We start from the raw sequence: 22,918 nt of genomic DNA on the forward strand, positions 1-22,918 counted from the left end.
AAAAAAAGCAATGTTTACAGAAGCTGATGACAAAAAAAATTACATCAAACTTTTTGCCAAGCATTAATTGCTGTCTTTCTAAAGAAAAGTTAGGACTAATTACAATGTGCATCATATAGACCATTTTCACTTCTGAATAATGATGTTAAGATACTCTACAAATTTCTAGATAGAAGGACTGAGAAAGTGCAGACAGTTATTGCTGAACCAGGTAATAATGTTAGTGAGATATTCAACTAACGATGATGGAGGAAAGTGAGAAGTAGGGCATATGGGATTCAACAGTAAAGGTGGAAGAAGGTCATCTTTGAGTCAACTATTCTTACTCATTTTGTAGAATTTCTTCCATATTTCCAGCATAAAGCATTTTTTGAAAAGATGTGTTATTTTTTTCCTGCAGTTGATGAATTACTTATCAGCTGTTTTTTCAGGGAAATTTCGTCTCAAATTTTAAAATACCACAGGGTGAATATCATTGGAGAGTTTAATGATTACTGGAAGTTCATATATAGTGGCACATGAAGGTGATTTCTTATGATGTCTTATGCAAATTGTGTCAATCTTGCATGTAGAAGGAGAATTCCTTCACAATGATTTTTGATTTAACATGGAAGTTTATATTAGCAGTGCGTCATTATAACGTATGCAAAAATGCGGTGCGAGTGCAAGTTTATGATGCAGTAGAAGTCCTCCACTTCCTGTTCATATTTTCTACTCCCCAGCTACCCCTTTACTTGCAGAGTCACTCTGCAAAATTCACCATAGTACTGCTGAGACATCTAAAAGTATAAATCCAATATATCTTGAAAACACAGTCATTTTTCAATGAAAAATCTTAGTAATAATAGCTTGCTGCTAACATTGCAAGGCCCCACATCTGAGGTATCAAAGCATGAGTGCCTCTCACTTCTTTACTCACCTGTTGTCACATATAATTCATAGGTGATTACATAATAAAAATATTTAACTTTTTGCTTTGACACCTAAGCATATGATGTTTGATATTCATGCACTGAACTGATCCCAAATATGTAGGATTTTTTTTCTTCTAGCTTGTGAAGTCTTTACAAGTTATAAAAAGCTTTTGCAACAGTGATGGGGGAAGAGAAGGATTATAAAAGGCTGACTTCTTTTTCATTATATCATAAAAATAGTCTTATATTTCTTCTTGCTTTGCTTTGTATTATTCAGTTACCTTAGATTTAGATTTGTTTGTTCCTAGTATTGGCCGCTGCTGTGTTTGCTCAGGAGGACTGTAGTCAAAATTCTTGTCACCCACAACTTGGAGATCTCCTCATTGGACGAAGTGGCCAGCTGTCTGCCACATCAACCTGTGGCCTAAATGGACCTCAGAAATACTGCATCCTTGGTCATCTAGAGGTTAGTAAGAAATCCAATACTCTTTTAACATTTTCTACAAGAATTTAAAACAATATTACAAAGTGTGGGGTGGTTAGCTATTGCTACTTTACAGTTCTTGGAGGCTGGTCTCAGTACAGTCATCTTGCATTTTTTGCTACAGTTTTCTTTTCACATCTCAGAAATATGCATGTTGTTTAGCATGCCCATCAATGGCCTGGCATCCCAGTCAGAATTTTGTTTTCAGATCAGGTGATGAGGTCACTTGAGTTTCTCATCCACAATGAGCCTGGCACCATGAGGGTAGTGATTTAAATATATATGGGGGAGAAGCTCAGTTTTGTGCAAGCGAAAGTTGGTAATGCTTAGAATATAAAAACATAGCCTAACAATTTATTATACTTCTGCAATTCCTAGTAGAGGCAGCACGGTGGCACAGTGGGTAGCGCTGCTGCCTTGCAGTTAGGAGACCTGAGTTTGCTTCCCGGGTCCTCCCTGCGTGGAGTTTACATGTTCTCCAAGTGTCTGCATGGGTTTCCTCCAGGTTCTCCGGTTTCCTCCAACAGTCCAAATACATTCAGGTTAGGTGCATTGGTGATTCTAAATTGTCCCTAGTGTGTGTGTGTGTGTGTGTGTGTGTGTGTGTGTGTGTGTGCATGCCCTGCGGTGGGCTGGCGCCCTGCCTGGGATTTGTTTCTTGCCTTGTGCCCTGTGCTGGCTGGGACTGGCTCCAGCAGACCCCTGTGACCCTGTAGTTAGGATATAGCGGGTTGGATATTGGATGGATGGAATTCCTAGTAGATTATCTTTACGGACAATTCTTTTAGAATTATATTGAAAAAAAGTGAAATATAGAAAAAAATTATTGCAGTTCATTAGCACTTACTCTTGATCACTAAAAGGTAGCAGTTTTTGCACTCAGACTAGTAAAAGTAACCAGCAGGATTCAACATACATGTTTTAAAAATGCACAATTGTTGTTCCTTATTATTCCTTTCATTAATTGTGACTTGTATCATATCTTTTTAGATATGTTGCAGAACAGCTTTGTTATAAACACACATATATACCAAGTGTGTATTTGCATAAGTAAAGCTGTATACTAAGCTGTTAATTAATATTTCTTCAATACTCTTATTACACTTCATGAGTTTTTGATAAAAGTGTATATCATAAAATTAGTATAAATTGAATGGAGGTTTTTGAACTTAATTTGGATTTACTCAATCAGAAAATAAATTTGTGATATGTAAAAATATAGTAAGTAAATATGCATTTTAAAATTATCTTGATTATATTTCAAAATATCTTGAAATAACATCCAGGTCATTTTCAGACATCTCAAATATATTTTAAGATATTTTAAGATATCCAAAATATATTCTGAAATATTTTTAGATACCTTCCTGTGCAATCTGAAATTTCTCAGAAGCAAGCATTTCATGATATTTTAACATGGCCAACTAAAAGCAATGTTTTATAGTAAGACATTTTGAGATATCTAAAAATGAATATTTATTTTAAGATATCTTGATAATGTATTTCTGATATTACATAATGCAAGAAAAGTTATTTCAAGCAGTGTATTTGACTTATCTTAACATGAATTTTAAATATCTCAGAGTGACCAGAATGTAATTTTTAAGATATCTTGAAGACAGTTTATCAGATATCTACAGTACAATTCATTTAATGCATTTTGAGATTTATATAAATATGTTTTGATCTGCTGCATGGGAGGATATTTTACATCATTTGGCTACAGTAAAATCAACAGTATCATGACTTTAGATAATTATCCATTAATATTTATGAAAGATTGATCATTTAAAATGATAATGACCCTAAATTAACTTATAAATGAAAAAAAATTAAATCAACATTTTGTATGCACTCCCAATTTAAAGCTTACTGGATGAATGGAAAGTAGGGCGGTCCATTACAGTAGTGCAAATTGAAGGACACAAAAAATCTGGAAGATGTGTGCATAGAAGTATGGTACAAGATTTCTTGTAATATGTTCTCCAGATTAACTTAATGAATTTTAGTTTAGTAGTTGAAATAATTACAATGGAATTTCAGTCAACATATACATTTCTAAATAGTATGTCTGTCTCATTATCTGTGCTCGATATCTTTACTTCATAAAGTCATATAGTTATGCAAGGAGAAAAGACAGATATAGAAACTGTAAAAGGTCATGTGTCCTATATTTTAGGTAATGATTTTATCATTCACAGGCTTCCTGTGAAACAAGAAAAAGAGTAAATTGATGTAGCTTCTGCACCTATAGAAAACATTTTTACCTGAGGAGATGATTATTGCTCTTCATTATCGGCATTATAACATCAGTGCACTACTCGTAGCAGCCTCTCACCTTACCACTTTATGCATGCACTCTACATAAGAACATGCTTGGGGAGTATAGCTGGGCACAAGGGGTGTGGGCTGATTTTGAGAAATTAGTAGGAATGATATAGGGTGCAGATCAGATGTCATACACATTTTGAGAGGAGTGGGCCTTTGAGAAGGTGTAGGGGGGTCAAGGAAGTCTTTTTGATCAGGATGCTGATTAGTATGGAAAAAAAGAAAATGTGGAATACCGGAAGTATTCTCCCAAACAAAAGAAGGCACTTTCTGATTTGGGGTTTTTCAAAAAACCTACTGAAAATTAATAACTTTTTTTCTTGTTTTTATTTTATGTATGTTAAAAACTATTTTGTAACATTTTAAACATTTATATATTTTCATAGCACTTGTGTGATATCATTTTGAGAGTTTTCATTTGTAGAGATTTCACAGCTTTGAGCGTGTGCCTCATCTCATGCACATGTCCTTTCATGTTCTTTAAATACAGATTTATTAAATTCCTTTGTCATATCTGGTGTGCTGGTAGATTCATGTTAGGCTAGGTAACTCTTTTCAAAGGGAATTTTTAAAAATTAAGATTTACTGTATATGCCTATGTAAAGACTTGTTCGGATCAGCCACAAAATGAGAAGAGGAAATATGCTGATCAGAATCACAAAAGCATTCTGCAATAAATAAAGGTTTATATCATAGCATTTTTAAAAAATTTACAAAAGCAACACATTTGTATTAAATTATCACAAATTGTTAAATATGCACTTGGATGCCTAAGGCAATATATATATATCTGCATGTCTATATAGTTAAATTCATTTTACTGAGATATTGTATTACATTTTTGTGAATTCTCATGCCAAGTACTGCTCCATTCATCCCCTCTAATACTGCATTCATGTGCTATTGGACAGATTTGGAATAGGAGTTTCCCAGTGGGAAATTTCGCGTGAATGTCTGTCAAAGTGGGAAGTCACTGTCAGAGAATTCAGTGATTAAAAACACTCCGAAATCTCAGATTGGTGATGTAACACCTCAATCAATAATACAAAATAAAAAAATAAAAAACCTGATCAGCTAGAAATCATCTTTTTGTTGTCAAATTAAATTTAGATTAATGCAAAATCTGTTTAGTTTATCCTGGGTATGACGTTAAACTGCATCTGGCCCTGCAAGCAGTCCTCCAAATTGTAGGGAAATCATGGCACTCCAGCCACCATAAAAAAAACTTCACAACGTTCTGAGATGACAGAAAAGACGCCTTTTTGCTCTCCATGAGAGTAGCTCTGCTGCAGACGCAAATAGGAAGGCTGCTCGCATCATGAAGGGGATGAGGGAAGCCCTCGGGAGCCCCATCTCCAGAAGAGTCGAAACTGTTGGAGAGCCAGTAGGGTCAGGTCTGTTGGGGATCAGAACTGGTGTGGTGCTGAGGTATTCACCCGCTGCATGGCAGCACTCGGGTCCCAATTTGAGGCGGCCCATCCAGGTAGGCGCATGGAACATCTTGTCTCTCCGGCAAGATGATTATCTTCCTCTGCTGTTGGAGGAGCTGTGTAAACTCTGCATTTCAGTGGGGTCACTCTCTGAGTTGCACAGACCAGGGACTGGCCAGATCTCTGTAGGTGAATACACCTTTTATTTGTCTGGTTTCTCTGATGACTGTTATACTCGGGGAGTAGCTGTTGCTGTAGTGGTTTGGCTTCTTCCGATGGTGTCCGATGTCACTCCTTTCAATGAGCGTATTATGAGACTCAGATTACGGCACTCCCTGAGTACCTTGTCTGTTGTCTCAGTGTATGCTCTGACCATGGTGAGTGATGTCTTGGTGAGGGAGGCATTTTATTCGCAGCATCGGCTTGGTGGATGATGGGTGCGCACGAGGTGACACTCCTCTGGTCATGGGTGACTTCAATGCAGCCACTGGCGCTGATAGGGCTGGCTATGAGGATTGTCTCAGCCCCCATGGGTCTGGTGACTGTGGTGAAAGTGACTTTGCAAAAGGTCAGGGGCTGCGAATCACTGGATCCTGGTTCCAGCGCCCTGAGCCGCATCGTTGGACTTGGTACTCCCATACTGGTGGTGCGGTGAAGGAGATTGATCACATCCTCATGGGCAGCCGCTGGAGGCTCTTGAAAAACTGCAGGGTCTACATAATTGCCTAGTTTGTGAATTCTGACCATAGACTTGTTGTTGCTATTCTTAGGATCTAGCTTAGGTCCAGTAGGTTACCACCTAATAGGAAAATGAGCCTGGACTTGGCCAGACTCCAAGACCAGGCTGTTTCTAACAAGTTTGAATGCAGTTTGTGCGAGGAACTAGCAGATTTGGGTGTGACTGCCGATCCTAATGTGATGTGGGTGACCTTCTGTGACAAGAGCCTGAAGGTTGCTGAGGGTTGTTTTGGTGTTACTGATGTCCCCAGAAGGACGTGTTTCATCTCGCAGGGCACCCTGAATATCATCGAGAGGAGTCGCACCACACGGCTCAATGGCAACTCTGGTCTGTACCGGGAACTGAGAAGGACAGCTGCAAGGGCTCTGAGGGCAGATAAAGAGGCGATTGTTAGAGGAATCTGTGAGCAAGTGACACACCATCTGTGGTTTAGTGACCCACGTCCTGCTTACAGAGGAATCGAAGCATTATGCACATTTGAATCTGTTCCTTGGACTGTCGCAGTCAGGGTTGCTGATGGAACGGTCCTCACAGATGACACTGCAGTTATGACCCACTGGGATGGTTACTTTGAGCAGTTGTTCAAAGCTGATCCTCAGGCTAGATCGTTGGATATCTCTGCATCCACTATTCTGGAGGCTGATCCACCAATTTACAGTGAACCACCCAATCTCACTGAGATTGCACAGGTGGTGAACCAGCTGAGGGGAGGAAAGGCTGCAGGGATTTGTGGTATCTTCTCCTGGCTGGTGGTAAGGCTGTCCTCCTGTCATTGCAAGCAATCTTTGCTTCCATTTGGGAGACTGGCATCATCCCAACTGACTGGAAAACGGGACTTGTCGTCCCTATCTGGAAAGGGAAGGGTGATCGCCTGGATTGCAGCAACTACAGGAGGATAACACTGCTCTTGGTGCCAGGTAAGGTTCTTACTAGGGTCATCCTCAATAGGATCTGTGATCACTTGTTCATCTACCATTGACCAAAACAGTCTGGTTTTACACCTAAGAAGTCTACCATTGACCGCATCCTGGCACTGAGGGTTCTCATGGAGCACAAACGTGAATATCATCAGAGTTTCTTTGCAGCCTTTGTCTATTTTCATAAAGTGTTCGACTCACTTGGTTGAGCTGCCCTGTGGGACATCCTGAGGGTTCGCGGGATCCCCTAGAGGTTACTGGATATCATGGCTGGCCTATACACTAGTACTGTGAGTGCTGTGCAGAGTGGAGGCAGAACCTCTGTGTTTTTCCCAGTTGATTATGGGGTTTGTCAGGGGTGTGTTCCTGCTCCTACTCTGTTCAATGCTTGTATGGACTGGGTGTTGGGCAAATCGTGGGGTCCAGCGGCTGTGGGGCATCTGTTGGTGAAGAAAGATTCACGGATCTTGACTTATGCTGTGATCTTCACAGAGTCAATAGAGGCTCTGATCGGGGCGCTTGAGAGACTGAGCGAGGAGTCTGGGTGTCTGAGTTTGTGAGTGTCCTGGATAAAAACCAAGATCCAGGCCTTTAATGACCTCTTGGGCACAGCCATCAACAGTGTGTCTTTTTGCGGAAAGAGTGTTGACCTTGTCGAGAGGTTTACTTACCTTGGCAGTGACATTCATGTCTCTGGTGACTCTTCCTATGAAGTCAGTAGATGGATTGGGAGAGTATGGGGGGTCATGAGGTCGTTGGAAAGGGGTGTATGGTGCTCCCAATATATATGCAAAAGGACAAAGGTCCAAGTCTTTAGAGTCCTGGTACTTCATGTCTTACTATATGGTTGTGAGACATGGACACTATCCAGTGAACTGAGATGAAGACTGGACTCCTTGCCGGTTGCCAACCGGGATCCCAAGCTGTTTCGTCATGTGGTGGGTGCGGTAACGCACTGTACCAATGCATGCTCCCCAACTTGACTTGACTTGTTTAGTTTGCACTAAATTTTCAGAAAAAAATTGGCACTTCTCTTAAATTGCTTTAATTGCTTTTTTTCAAAGATTTCTTATTTTCAAGATTTTGCAAGCTAACTCCACTCCTTTGAGTCCCTCACCTAGGACCAGTTTGCTCTGGGTGACTCCACCTGGGACAATTGCCCCAGAAAACATAGCTTCTAGAATTTTTGGAACACTCAAATATCTCCACAAGGATAAAGTAAGAAAATAATATACTGTATGGTATGTGTGTTTGCTTTAACAATATTTTTTTTACCAAAAAGCACATTGAAGCATAAAGGAACAACCTACCCCACACGCTGTGATCACCATCCCAGCAACAGGGTTGTTTGTCCCAGTTTGTCAGTGTGTGTTTGATAGTTAACTACCTTCTGCTGAATTAAGATATGAAGACAAATAGAATTGTTTTTATTTTTGCCCAAGAGACTCTTTTATGGTATGATGTTGCTCAGATATGTATGCAAGAGTATAAAGTGTGACAACCTTTGTGTCTCCAGGAATAATACAGAACACAGTATTAATCGTAAGTTGTTCTTTGCTGGTATTATTTACTTATTTTCCGTTCTAAATTTGTGCAGAACTATATTTTTACATGACGGAAATCATTTAAGCATTGAAATGAATATACAGTATTTGGGAGTGCATATGTGACAGAAATATAATCAAATACCTTGCGAATTAAAAAAATGTGTTTTATTAAAAACAATAATCATTAATAAAATGTAGTTGCTTGCTTTAATTTTATTTCATATACTATACCATGTACATTTTATATATCATCAGTGTTGAACAGCTGCTTCATTGATACATGTACATGGTGGCAAATTTGTCCCTTACTTAACTCCAAGACATCCTTAATTAAAATTCAGCCTTAAAATTTACCTAAAATTGTCAAACCTGATTTATCCAAATCAGGAATAAAGGGGGACGGGGGGTTGTAGGTCATTTAGAGCAAAGGCAAACTCCACAGATAATGAATGTATGAATAAATATTTGAATATAAGCTGCTTCCTTCCTTAAAGTTTATTATATTAAAATAAAAAAAAAAAACCTTTCAGATGAACTTTCAAATATCTTCTTCTGTCACAAAATTCGATCTTCCATTTAATGATCTGTTCATCCAAATTGATATGAATGCTATACGCATTAAAGCATCTACCTTAAAATGTGACTTTAAGGACTTTTCCGTAGCTCCTTTCTAAACTATCATTTGTATTATATATATTAAAATATTTACTTTGTTTTACAGGAAGAACAGAAGTGTTTTACATGTGACTCCAGATACCCATATAACCGCTACAACAATCCAATAAGTCACCAAATAGAGAACATTATCACCACATTTGAGTCGGATCGAAAAATGAAATGGTGGCAGGCAGAAAATGGTAAGTTATATATATACTTATATATATATATATATACTGTATGGTTTCCATGAATGTTACAGCCTTTTTGTTTAAGAGATTTCAATATTGCAGGATTCTATCTAAAATTGAAATTTTTTAGGCAAACAAGAAATGATTTTTGAATAGTGGAATTTTCTGATAACTGTTGTTTGCAAGAAAGCATGGTGGCAAAGTGAGCTGGTACAGGCAACTGTCTGTGCCAATTATCTATAATCAACCACACATCTACCTGGATTCTCTCACTGCTGCAATTTCATCCTAAATCCCAGAATAGTTTATGTCAAGTTAGTGGATAACTAAACTGGCAGAGCCTAAGTGTGTGCATGGATTTGCCCTATAAAAGACTGGTGATTCCATATGAGGTGTTACATGGCCCAATCATCAGAATGTGTGTCTGATATGGCTGTTGACATGGTAATGGTTGTACCTTTCTGGCCTGGTACCTGGCCTGTTGCCCTTTAATCAATAAAATTCTTCCCACCTCCTAGGATTAGATATAATGACGCCAACTTCATCAACACAAATTAATTTATGAGGTATCAAACTGGTCTCCAACATCATTATCCTCAGTAATCAGAGTAATCACAACACAAAAGACAAAGTGAAATGCACTGAAGAGTGTATCAAATATTTTTTTTGCAATGTACCTGTTTGTAAAACCTAAATTCCCAACATTGAATGTTCAAAACTAAAAGTGCAATGTTGAAAACATATCTGTGGGACATACCCCGGTTCCTTAACCTGTTTCTTCCAAGTGGTATTGGCATATCATTTTAATACTTGATCATTTCTTGATATACTGTACTAGTAGTATTAATGTTTGAAAAGGTGAGTGCAGACTGTAGACTGAAATTACAGCTGGCTGCATTTATATCTGTTGCCTTTTTTCCAGAATTGAACACCCTGGTTTGCCCGATAGCCAGAGATTTTGTTTCAGAAAATACAAGTATAATTCTACTCAGTACATTTACTATAGTGCACCACTGTTTGGAGAGGGAAAACTGTACTGTTTAATAAATGGATGTCAAACTCAGTTGTATAATGTAGAGGTGTAAATTTATTTTGTGGTGACTTATCGATTCTTGGTTACAATTGTCCTAAAAATTGATGCCACATATGTTCATGGCACATTAGCCTACAACCTTGCACCAGCCTAATACATAGACAGCACATGACAGCATGGTTTTTTCTTCATAGTTCTGTTCTTTAGCTCTGTCAGCTTGTGTTTAGAAACTTCCATTTCCTGTTCCTCTTCCTGGTCCTCTTCGTCGTCTCTGCTAGGTTTGTGGATGTCCTTTCCTGTCAGTTTCCATGCTCAAAGAAAGCTACAAACCTACCTAATGCTGTTATGTGTGTGAGTACATGTTGATTTCCATATCGACTGATTTGCAATGACTGATTAATTCATTCAACTTGAGTCGACAATTTGAGATTGCCTCTTGTCAGCTTCGAGCATTTGATTTGTTTTCCTTAACCTGACACTTTTAATTCATTTTTTGAGTGCGTACTGATGTCTGCCGTTTCTGCTCATTTGCAAATAATTTAATTAGCAGTTGAGACTGCTGAATATGCAATGTGAAATGGTGCTGAGGTGGTTGCTGTTTTGCTTATATGGCATTTAGAACTGACCACATGTACTGCTGTCTTGATCAAACAGTAAAAGCATTTTACATACTTTTTAAATTAGTTTTGCTAGCCATTAGTAGTTGTTTATACCAATCTAATACAGCCGTGTTGCTTTTGTTACGTAATTGCAGATACTGTATGACATCACAACCAGCTTTGTCCCAATAACAGGTTATTTGTGACTTGTCTCTGAAAATTTTTTAAAAGGGAGATTTCTTATTTGTCAGTAATTTTCTAACAAAAAACTTTTGTTTTTCTTTTTGCTTTTGCTTGTGTAATTCTGTTATATATATATATATTTTTTTACCTAGTGTTTGCTTGTTTTGTTTCAGTGTAATGGTATTTTAGTTACTGTATTCTGATACTTAGTCTGACTATGCTCAGTCAGGTGGGAGAAACAAGCTGTGTTCAGCCATATTTATTCATTTATTTATTACCATGCTGTTTTCTTTGAGTTTTCCTGTTACTTCTACACTTCATGACAACACATTGGCAACTTTTACTTAGTCATTAAAAATAACCTTTAAATGGTATTCTGTCAGAAGTCCCTTAAAGAGCAATTATAAATCATGCATAATGTATTGTTCACAATTATTTTATTTGTTTTGGTAACACTTTAGGTACTGCAAAAATGCACTTATTACTCATTTACTCTTATGTAATATTACTTTAAGAAAGGCTGCTAATCACAACAAAACTTATTACTTATATGTAAATTTTCAATCATGGTGAGGACAATTTATTTTTGTATAGCACTCTTCATTGAGTGCAAATGCAGAGCACTGTGAACAATTCAAAGTTAAAATATAGGTATAGATTATACTCTTTACTAAATACAAGGTAGAAACTGATTAAACATAAATGGAAACCAGCAATATCTGTTCATTAATTAATGGCTAGTTGAACTATGGCTAGTTGACAACAGAAGAGATTAAAATTGCATAAGTGAAAGTCAAAAACAGTAGCAGTTCTGCAGACAGACCTCATCCAACTGGCCACCTACTTCCTCCTGGGTTTTCTATAGTGGAGTCTGTGCTCGGCCATCTGATCTAATGAGAGAATTTTTCCATCCAATTATTCCAGTGCCCCTTTATTTGAGGTTACTTTTCCATACGTAATAGAACAGCTTGGCTATACAGCAGTGGGACCAAGTGCCACAGCAGGGCACTAAGGAGAGAAACAGAATAAAGGAGGGTTAGTGATGGTTTAGAAATAATGTATTTATTATATTTCTGTACAAATTACTAACAAACAGAGATATAGTATGCACAGCTAATCAGCAGCTCTAGTCAGGGTATGCTTGACTAAAGCAGCAAGTCTTCAGCTGGGATTTAAAAGCTGAGACTGAAGGGGCATCTCTTATATAAGCAGGCAACTCATTCCAGAGCTTTGAGTGATCTGCATATTCAATGACCTCTTCAACAACTTATTCAACAATTTGAAATAAATTGAGTTAAACAGAAGAGTTGTAAAAGACGTAATTCATGGTTTGAAAAATAATATAATTCTGTTTTTTTTTTTTTTGTAATTTTTTTGCTTATAGGTGTTGACCATGTTAGCATTCGTCTTGATTTAGAATCTGTGTTTCAATTCAGTCATCTTGTCCTGACATTTAAGGTAATGTTCTTTGCTATTATATAATTTCTTAGCAATCTGTTTGGAAATTAGCTGCATGCTGATGATTAGTATTTGTAGGTTTTCTCTAGTTGTTAAGTCACTGCCCTGTAAACTCCAAGCCTGGTAGTATCACTTAGTTGTAAAGTACCTGGGGATGACTTTCACTGTCAAAAAATGCTATGCAAAAGAAAGGCTAGTAGGTAGATAAAATTGTTTCCATGGCAGAATTATAAGAATTTCACGTTCAGTGGCACAGTAGCATACTGACTAGCACTTTTACTTCATGAATACAGCATTCTCTGTTTCAGTCTTGGCCACAGTGTGGCACAATGGGCCTTGCAATCGACTGGCTTCATGATTCCTGCCTTATGCCCATTGCTGCTAGGTTAGGCTCCAGCCTTCTACTATAATGAACTGGGTTAAGCAATTTTGAGGAGGTGGTATAAGAATATTAAATTGTAATATTTTTATTAAATGTAAAGATGATATCTAAATTTGGGAAAAGTGCACAAAAGAAAACAGTGGCTTTACTAATGTTCAAATTTTGCAATCCAAAACAGACATTTCGACCAGCTGCCATGCTAGTTGAAAGATCCAAGGACAATGGGCAGACATGGAAAGTGTTTAGATACTTTGCTCAAGATTGTGCTTCTTCATTTCCATTTGTTCCAACTGGTCCAGCACGAAGAATTGATGACGTTATTTGTGATTCTAGATATTCAAGCACAGAACCTTCCACTGATGGAGAGGTAATGACTGACATAACTTTTCATTGCTGTGCAAACTGTCTTTCCTATAAAGTTATAAGATTTACATTTTAGAATTCATGTGTTTCAGTTTACCCATCTATGTTTTTAATGTAGGCATAGTGTAAAGGAGTGGTAAGCACTACTACCTCATTGTCCTGGGTTCAGTATGTATCCTGCAATGGCCTGGCATTCCTGTCTTATGCCTCGTAATACCAGGTTTATTCTACTACACCTCTATCCCTGAGAGCCTGTCTTGGAATATGTGTGTTTATAAAATAAACAAATGTCTTGCAGGAAGCATATATTACAGATGTGTTAACTACAGGAGGTAACAAGGATCTGCCAACATAAAGCCACTTTTTCTCAATTTGGTCATCATGTCGAACCAGAACTTCTTACAAACATCATATTAAAAATGTGACATGAATTTTGAAAGGAGAATGCACCATCATTCCCTTTCAAGAAGCTCAATGAATTCATACTCATTTGATAAACCGTATAACCTACAAGAGATCTCCATAAATACTCTATTAGTTGCAGATCTGGCAAAGAGAAAGTTAAGGAATACAGTTAACTTGCTGCTTTACTTTCCAAACCTTTTGGTGCAATGATGTGCTTTGTGGAAAACATTACCTTACTGTTAAACATCCCTTGTGACAGGAGATAATTGCACTTACATGGGATTAAAGAATTGCTCCAGTAATGATGGAGTGATCACACTCCATCATTACTGGGTAACTATCATCTGCCTTCCTTTCTAATGTGACAAGTGCTCCTACACAGGGTTAAGGAAGATGTACCCCATACAAGTGCAGAATGGCCTGAACACTTCACTGCTACAGTCAGACCTTTAAGCCTCCCCTAGCACATTGTCCTTTACTCGATAGTCCTGGGTCTGGGCTTTTTTTAAATTTACAAATATGCATATTGAAGAGAAACAAGTTGTCTGCTCACTTTTGACTAAGTTCTGCTCTGTTAACTTTTGAACGGTCCATTTTTGACTAAACTATCTGATTTTTACCCTCCAACTTCTCATCTTGTATCCAGCAGGGGACACTTGTTATCTGGGATTGTGTCCTTTCTTGATGCAGAACAGACTAGAGCCAATACCCATCCCTTTTGTAAACACAGCAGAAATAATCAGACAAAAAAATATGGTACAAAAAGACATAAATGTATTTAACTTGCTTTAAAATGTAATTTCCACCCCAAAGAGTACAATGCACAATTAATTGATACATACACATCCAGGCCGGAGAAAAGCCAATGAAACGTGCACTAAGTCTTCAGTGTGGGATGATATCAGCAATATGAATTGGTTCAGCAAGTTGAGGAGCAGCATTAGTCAGCTTCTGGCTCCCTGATGGATCCTCTTCATTATAAACACAAATATTTACATATTTGCCAGGTATGTGCAACTTCCAACAGAGCCGTCAATGTTATTTTTTGACTTTGCCCAAATAACACTGTCCCTTGTTCTTATGGCTTCTACAGACAATAGCCGTTGGTCACTCTGGCCATATATTGTTTCATCAAATGTCAGCATTTAAAAAACTGTCTGCCTGAATTTTGTTTCACATATTTCTGTCCATCTTCACAGCCAGTTTCATCCTGTCAACTGGTTTGTGTGGCTTCAACAAAGGAATAATCCTTTATAAAGTAATGTCTTTGTAATAAATCTCACAGATCACAATGGTACACCTAAAACCTTTACCTACACACCTTAGTTGCCTTATACTGATGATGTACTTCCTTCTGAATTCCATTCTAAAGTAGCATGGAGACTTTCAAAAACATCAAATTGTCTTCATTGAAGGTCTGGCCAAACATGCACAAACAGTCACAACTCTTTAAAAGTGACTGTCATCTCTCCATTTACTGTAGGTACAACTATAGGGAACGAGCAATGGCCAACACTTTTTTTCAAAAATCCTGGGCATTCTGGGATGGGAAGTTCTTAATTAGCATATTTTACGCCACATTCTGCCTTGCTTGTTACATTTAAATATACAAAATGCTTTCTGAAATGCAGTTTCTGTGACAATTCACCTAGCTCAAAGATCATTATAAATATAATTTTAAACCAGTATGTGATGAGCCTTTCTTGTCGATTCACAGCAACAATAATCTCATCTCATCAATCCCATCTTTTCACCTCTTCTCGCCTTAAATCATCTCTCCTTGCTGCACAAAAAGTAGATCTACTTACCAGTATAAAAGTTTACCTTTCTCTTTAATTAATTAATAAATACATTTATATATTTATCTGCTGCAGACTTTGCTTAGTAAAGTTTTTTTTTTTTTTTTGCGGTTGCATAATGCTTGTTTTGCTTTTAAGTGATAAGCCAAGGATTTTTGTACTTTTGTGGTATTTACATTTGCTTGGCACTAAGTTTAGAAGTATCAACACATTTGTCATTTGAACCCTCTGGAAGAATTTTAAATAAAAAGCCACCATCATAAATGTCATCCTTTTCTGCCATTATTAATGGAATATCTTAGATCAGGGGTTCCCAAACTTTAAATCAAGGACTCCACAGATGTTCTACCATCTGATCAGGACCCCAACTAATATAAAGCCTATGCCTATGAAGAAGAGCCTGATTTTGTATCTCGATTACTGTTAACTGTAGTCATGCTGCATAATTTTTTATAATATTAATCAAAGTAAATGCTTAACTTACTACTATTGACACATATGTGGTCAAATGTCACACATTATCACTAGGCCAGGGTTTTTCAGCATCCAGTAATTAAAATAGTTTGAAAGATCCCCATTTTCTTTCACTCTTAAATTGTTAAACACTGAACTCTTACATACATATCTAAATGTGAGACTTCTTAATCACCCCTTGTGGCAAAGGTGCTATATAGGTGTCGACCCGACACAGATTAACAACGGAGGCACGTATAGAAATAAATAAAAAGGTTTATTTTCCTTCACCTGCGGGGCACGTCTTCCCCATGTCCCACAGGCACAACATAGTCCCAAAACAACACACAAAGTAAATCACCCCAAACCTCACTCTTCTTCCGCCACTACTCCTCCCAGGCAGCTTCGTCGTCCTCCTCCTGACTCTGGCACCTTGAGTAGTGGCCGCAGGCTCTCTTTATAGTTCACCCGGAAGTGCTCCAGGTGGCAATTAACCTAGATTAGGCCGCACTTCCGGGTGTGGCTGAGTTGTCGCCCACTTGGGCTCAGGAAGCCTTGCAGCTCCCCCTGGTGGTGGCCATGGAGCCAAACAGGGATGAGCTCTGGTGTTCCAAGGTATTTGCCCCGATGCAACTCAGGGGGGCTGCCACCACATGTTCCGGGGGATGTAGTGTGCATCCCATGGCTGCTCCCCAGGATCCAGTATCAAAGGGGCGTTCTGGCCGGGCATGGGTACTGGCCATCCGACACACCCTTAATATTACATTTGGGGATTTTAACAAATGAAAGCCTAAAACCTCCATACTTTTAATTTACAAAAAGTATACATATGAATCTATATCAAAAAAACAGAAAAATAGCTCAAGTTACATATAAATTCAGATGAAACAGATAAAACAAATAGAAAATAAAGTTAATTGTAAAGGATGAGTGTCTTTATGTTTTTATAGGGTAATTATTGTCAATGTTAGTTTCCAGTTATATTAACTTTAAGCACAATTGTACTTCTAACTTCAGCGTACTATATTTATTTTTACAGGAAGGATAAAGGCTACCAAAAATTGACAGCTCTGCCTGAAACAATTGCTTATATTAATAATACAAAAATGCAATTGTAGAAATACAGTATGTATTTCATTACTATAAATTGTTAAAATTTGACTGTGTTCTTCATTGTATATTCTTCTGCTTTAGTTTGCCATTTTTTGAAACTGCTCTTAAAATGATTATAGACAAAATAAGCTTACCAATATTAAGACTGGACCTGAGAAACTGAGAGACAAACACGTTGTGCAGCCTACCTATGTGGGTTGGGGGGTGTAAGAAAGAGAGCACAGACCCGAAACTCTTTCTTTCACAAAAATCCAACGTCTTGATGTATGCGTTCCTGAGCAGTCTCTATCCTGGCATGGTTCGGGCCGTGCGAGATGAAGCTGCTCACGCAGAGCTAATGTGTGTGTGTGCATTGAAAGATTTGGTACAATTGATGAACACAGAAGGAGAACGATCAAGAGTGGGAAGAGAGGAGTTGAGTCTTGCAGCAGGAGCACAACGTGAGAGAGCACAGTGGAATCAAACAGTCATGTTAAGTCCCACATTTTACACTTTTTTTTCCCTCACTTAGCACATGACAGCAGTTTGCGTACTGCACAGGTTTAGGACCACTGCTTTCATGTATAACTTTTATGTAACAACTGAAACATCTATTCAGTCCAGGGGCCTCATGTATAACGCCGTGCGTAGAACTCGCACTATAACATGGCGTAAGCACAAAAGCCGAAATGTGCTTACGCACAGAAAAATCAGATGCAGGAATCTGTGTACTCCAACTTCCACGTTCTTCCGTTACATAAATCCCGATCAGCGTGAAAACTAACGCTCGTGCACGCGCATTATGCAACGCCCCAAATCCTCCCAGAATTACGCCTATTTGAATATGCAAATCAATATAAATCGCCCTTAAGCGCAGCCTTCTGTGAAAAGACAATGGGAAGAGCACGGGGAAAATATAAGAATTTCAGCGAATACCAAGTGGAGGCAAAGGAAAAACATACTATTTGTTCAAATAAACCGTGGTATAATCAACAAAATGAAGTTGATCGAGTGACATAGCGTGTTGGAGAAACTTGAAAGCTCACATTCACAAAATCGCACAGTGCCGGAAATAAAAAAGAAGTCACATATCAAAGTTGCCGTGAAAAGAAGAGTTGTAAGCCCACTGTCTGAGTGTCATATGAAAGCTTATTAGGGTACAGAGAAAAAAGGCACAAGGTGGGGAAAAAGCACAAAATGTCAACTTCAATCTTGACATTTCCACTTTAATCACGTAGTTTATTTTGTCATTTAGTAGAACATTATAAACTTCATCTTAAAATCGTTTAATTAACCAGTTTCTCAAAATCACATCGTAATTAAAGTAGCACGTTAAATGCTTTGTTTTGTATTTGATCTTCTACTCGTATGTGATCTATGTGTGTGAATCACTACTTGCTTCTTAAACTGGCTCTCTTCCTCCAACTGGACACAGAGTCCATTACATTTGTGATATTACAGCTCTCTGAATAACTAAAATACTGAGATGTATACGTGATGTCATTTTCATGATGATAGGAGCTAAAGCACATTATTAAACATGTGTTTCATGAGCCTCGTGCCCATGACAAGCATTTATCTTTTGTCGAAATTTGTCGCTGCGTTTTTAGCTGTGTTGTTATTTTCTCTTTCTGTTTTATATTCAATATATATTGGAGCGTGCCCAAGAGTCCTTGCTTTTCTTTCCCCAAGTAACCGATCGCCATACAATCAGCTCTGTAATAGACGTTAAGCCATCTGTAAGCTTAGCGCCGATTCTTCAAAACGTTTAAAGAACATTGAAATATCTTCGTAGTACATGTTAAATTATTCTATCCTTCACGACACTCCCAGTGAAGAATATAGATTATTTAAATGAAGTTAAAGTTTTATGTGTATAATTTAACAAACATATTTTGCTGCATTTCACCTTAAAAATATGTAAATACTGCGCTTTATAAAGTGGCTCAGGTTGTGAGATATTATAACTGTAGTGCAAGTTTACAGTGTGGTGATTGTACTTATAAGTACAAACCGTTCTACAAGGAGCAATTGATTGAGTGCATTTAAAGTTCTTGGGATTAAACTGTTTCTGAACCGCGAGGTCTGTACAGGAAAGGCTTTAAAACGTTTTGCCGTGGCAGAGACAGCGTGTGCTTAATGCCGTATACCGATAATTCTCTTACCGATCAGCTGCTGCTGTGATTCACACTCAAATACAGTGATATAAATACTCCAAGTGGTGCAGTGAGAGAAATATGGAAAAAGATGATCCACTGTGGCAACTCCTAACGGGAGGAGCTGAAAGAAGAAGAAGAAGAAGAAGAAGAAGTGAGAGTAACAACGCTAAAGCAGTTATGGTATTTGGAATACTATGGCTGTTCCCTGGACCATTATATTGTTACAAGTTAATTACAATCAGATGCATTACACTAATAAACAATATGCGGTTAGTTTCTGTGTATTTATAAAGCCGCGTCATGAAAATAATGAGTAACCACACAAGAATAGTACCATTGCTTTGACGCTGGGTGCCGCCAGTTTGCAAAACCGAGCGGAGAACTTGCGTACGACAAAGCATGAGGTACCGTGGAAAAGTGCGTGGCTTTACGCCAAGTGTAGGTTTTATACATCGCGATTTGAACGTGGAAAAGTTCTTACGCAACATTTCTGTGCGTACGCACCGTTTATACATGAGGCCCCAGGTAATTTAAAGAGAATGTTTAAAACTGGAATTGATTTTGTTTTTAATAATGTCAGCTTCAGCAAGGCCACAGTCACCACTTTGAAAACCATTGGCTTAGGTAGAAAACAATACATGTGTATAAATAAAATAACACATTATATGTTGGCAGCCCTGTGTGTATATATATATATATATATACTGTACTATAAAAACATATATATATATATGAGTCAAAAGACAATTCCAAGATACTGACCATATTAGGCTTTTCCTGTCATTTTCCTTCCAATGTCTGTTTTATTCTGCCCATTTTAATCTTTTCTTTTATTTTTTTTGCCAGTTTCAGATATGGCTTTTTCTTTGAAACTCTGCCTATGAGGCCAACATCCCTGAATCGTTTTTTTCTCTGTTGCAGATGACACTGGTATTTCAAATCACATCAAGTTTTACTGTTGCATACAAATTGTACAGCCTTTACAATATGTAGTGAAATGTTTAGTTGCCCAACTCCAATGACTGTGCCTTGAAGAAGAATATAAAAGAACAACAACAACATGTGACTTTATAAATATTCAGAAATCATTAATAGAATTATAAATATGGGATAAATAACAAATAATAACTAAATAAATATCTAAATAGCTTAATGTTACAGAGTTAACAATAGGACATCATGTAGTTCTAGACACTTTCATTATTCGATATGCAGATTTACTGTGGAAAAAGTTCCTCCTCAGTCCCTCAGAAACTGGATTTTAGTCAGTGGTAGTGTTTACTCACTGCATAGCCTTGTGGTCCTGTGCTGTTTCCAAATCAGGCTGTTATACTTTCTGTCAGAATATTTTTGAAGCTGGATGTTAAAAGCTTCCTGCTTTAACTCTTATTTGTATCTGGGCATTGTCAGATTTACCAAACAGATGCAGCATCTTTGACTTATAGCCATTTTATATGTAGTATAGCAATGGTCACTTTCTTATTCCCTCTGGTAGAACATGTAACATGCTGATTAAAGTTCATCATTACTTTTTTGAGACTAGCCTTGTTGAAATCACCAGCCATGATGGAAGCAGCATCTAGGTTATTATTCTAGTGGTGACTGAGTGTCTCATACAGTTCCACTGGCGCAGAGTCCATTTCTGCTTTAGGTGGAAAATACATGGTTGTGACAATGGAAAAATAAGCTACTAAGATGCATTTAATCATCAGGTGAGCAGTAGGGTGATAAGACTACTATGTTCCTGCTGTCGCACCAGTTATTGTTTACCAAGTGACACATACCTCCACCTTTTGATTTGCTGGGCTCCTGTGTTCTGCCCATATGGTAAACGGACAGAGTGAGTCAGCAGGTCAGCTTACATGATCTGGTATTGTTGGACTCAGCTGTGTCTCTGTGAAACAAAGGATGTTGTAATCCAGAATGACTCGCTGGAATGTTTTTCTTGCTATCCACCTTATTCTCCAGTGACTGGGCATTGGTGGATGGTGTGCTCAAGTATTCAACCTGTTTCACACTCCGGCGCGTTCCCCAAAGGATCTCACTTGGCCCAGCTGAGTCAGCAAATATAGAGTCAGAGAGCTGGTGAGTTACCCATGATCCTATGTTTGTGAGTGTCTGGTGATCATAATTAATGCACCCGAAAGTACTGGGTGTAAAAAAAAATTATTTTAAATATTTAACACAAATCAAACACAATCTGATTGAAGCTGGCAAAATGGTGCCTCAACTCAGTGAGTCTATCTGATATTTGATGTGTATTTAAGAAGAAGTCAACGTATGCCCTGCAAGGCATTTGTTTCTCAAATTACAGACTCTGATGTGTCCTTGAGCACTTGTCCATCTGAGCATTCCCCTCCTTTTTCTATCCTGGTTAGATCCATTTCTTGGCAATCTGTAACATGAAATATCCTCCATTCTGAAAGAAATAAATACATAAACAAAGAAACAAATAAATAAAAACAATAGACTGACATGTTTCTTGAGTTGCCAGCACCTTGCAACCCTGCAACAATATACTTGCATTATTGAACAGAATAAAAGGCTTCAGTGGTGCTAATGTTGTTAAGGAAAAGCCAAGGGAGATGACCATTAGGACACTGAAGGAATGGTTGCTGATAAGGGAGCTATGCAGTCATATGTGAACAATAAAGTGAAAAATTGGTCATTTCAAGCTGTAATACCCATTAGAAATACTAGTAATTTCTTGTCTATAATTTTAAATTAATGTAATGGTATCTTGATAAAACAATTATACATTTCTACTAAAAACACGGAAATTTCTGGATATGTCCAAATCTTTGACTGGTACTATACACTGTATATTTTTTCTGGAACTAAAAATATATGAGGTCATTTACATTTAACTGTTTCTGATTAACAGATTTTTTTTTTTGAAAGATTGTAAACAACCCTAAACAGAAATACCTTTTACAGGTTATTTTGAAAGCATTGGATCCCAGTTTCAATATTGAGAACCCTTATGATCCACATATTCAAGGTTTGTATTTAAACATTTTCTATAGTATGGTCTCCCTAGGGTTTTTCATTTTTCTTCTTACAAAGATAGGCAAGTTATGTTAATTTCAACTTTATGTTGGCACTGTATAAGTGAATGTACACTTGGTGTGTGTTAGTCTATTGTACAATGGACTGATGCTCCATTCAAGATTCCTGGATCATTCCTTGTGCCCAAGAATGATGGGATTGGTTCCAGGCCCCCACAAATATGGAATGCATTAAGTATGGTCAGTTTTGAATGGATCAGTGAATGCATGTTTCTATGTGAGAAGCAAATTAGCAGAGTTTTTAGTACTGTTGTCACATAGGTCCAGGCACCAGGGTTTAATTCCTGGTGCAATCAGTCCCTCTTTAGGCTTGGCTAATTCTCTCTCCACATTATTTAGTCATGGATGTCAAAATAGGTGAAAGTATAAAGGCAACATTGAAGAAATGGCAGTAGGTGCTGTGGTGGTATGTGATAAAGAATACCAAGCCAAATAAAGATAAAGATCTATAAAAACGTTATAAGGCCAGTGTTGATATACATGACAAATAATGGAAATACGAAATTGAAAGAAATGAAATGAGAATGATGAAGAGGGCTTTGGGAGTCCAGTAAGAGTGATAGTGAGGAATGCTGACATTAGGAGAAAGGTATGAATGGTACAGACCAGTGCGAAAATTAGACAAGGTTGATTGAAATGGTTCGAACATAAGGTAAGAAGAAACAAGGAAAGGATGACTGAGAGTCTGGAGAAGGCCAAGAAGAAGTCAGAGGCTCA

General features: G+C 37.7%; 1 protein-coding gene and 1 long non-coding RNA gene across 3 annotated transcripts in view; one reads left to right on the forward strand and one right to left on the reverse strand.

Moving 5' to 3' along the window:
• Positions 1-22,918, forward strand: part of lamb4 (laminin, beta 4) — a 129,483-nt gene that overhangs the window by 40,131 nt on the left and 66,434 nt on the right. For both annotated transcript variants that reach the window (XM_039761118.1, XM_039761117.1), the window contains exons 3-7: positions 1,223-1,380; positions 9,081-9,216; positions 12,407-12,480; positions 13,041-13,229; positions 22,071-22,134. In XM_039761118.1, the coding sequence (XP_039617052.1) occupies positions 1,223-1,380; positions 9,081-9,216; positions 12,407-12,480; positions 13,041-13,229; positions 22,071-22,134 (621 nt within the window). The remainder of the gene's footprint in view (positions 1-1,222; positions 1,381-9,080; positions 9,217-12,406; positions 12,481-13,040; positions 13,230-22,070; positions 22,135-22,918) is intronic.
• The window catches only part of LOC120533963, a 101,842-nt gene continuing 99,233 nt past the window's right edge, over positions 20,310-22,918 (reverse strand). Inside the window, exon 3 of the long non-coding RNA XR_005634658.1 lies at positions 20,310-21,552. This is a non-coding gene — a long non-coding RNA (uncharacterized LOC120533963). The remainder of the gene's footprint in view (positions 21,553-22,918) is intronic.

Source organism: Polypterus senegalus, chromosome 8 (assembly GCF_016835505.1).
Source record: "Polypterus senegalus isolate Bchr_013 chromosome 8, ASM1683550v1, whole genome shotgun sequence".
In the NCBI taxonomy this organism is placed as follows: domain Eukaryota; kingdom Metazoa; phylum Chordata; class Cladistia; order Polypteriformes; family Polypteridae; genus Polypterus; species Polypterus senegalus.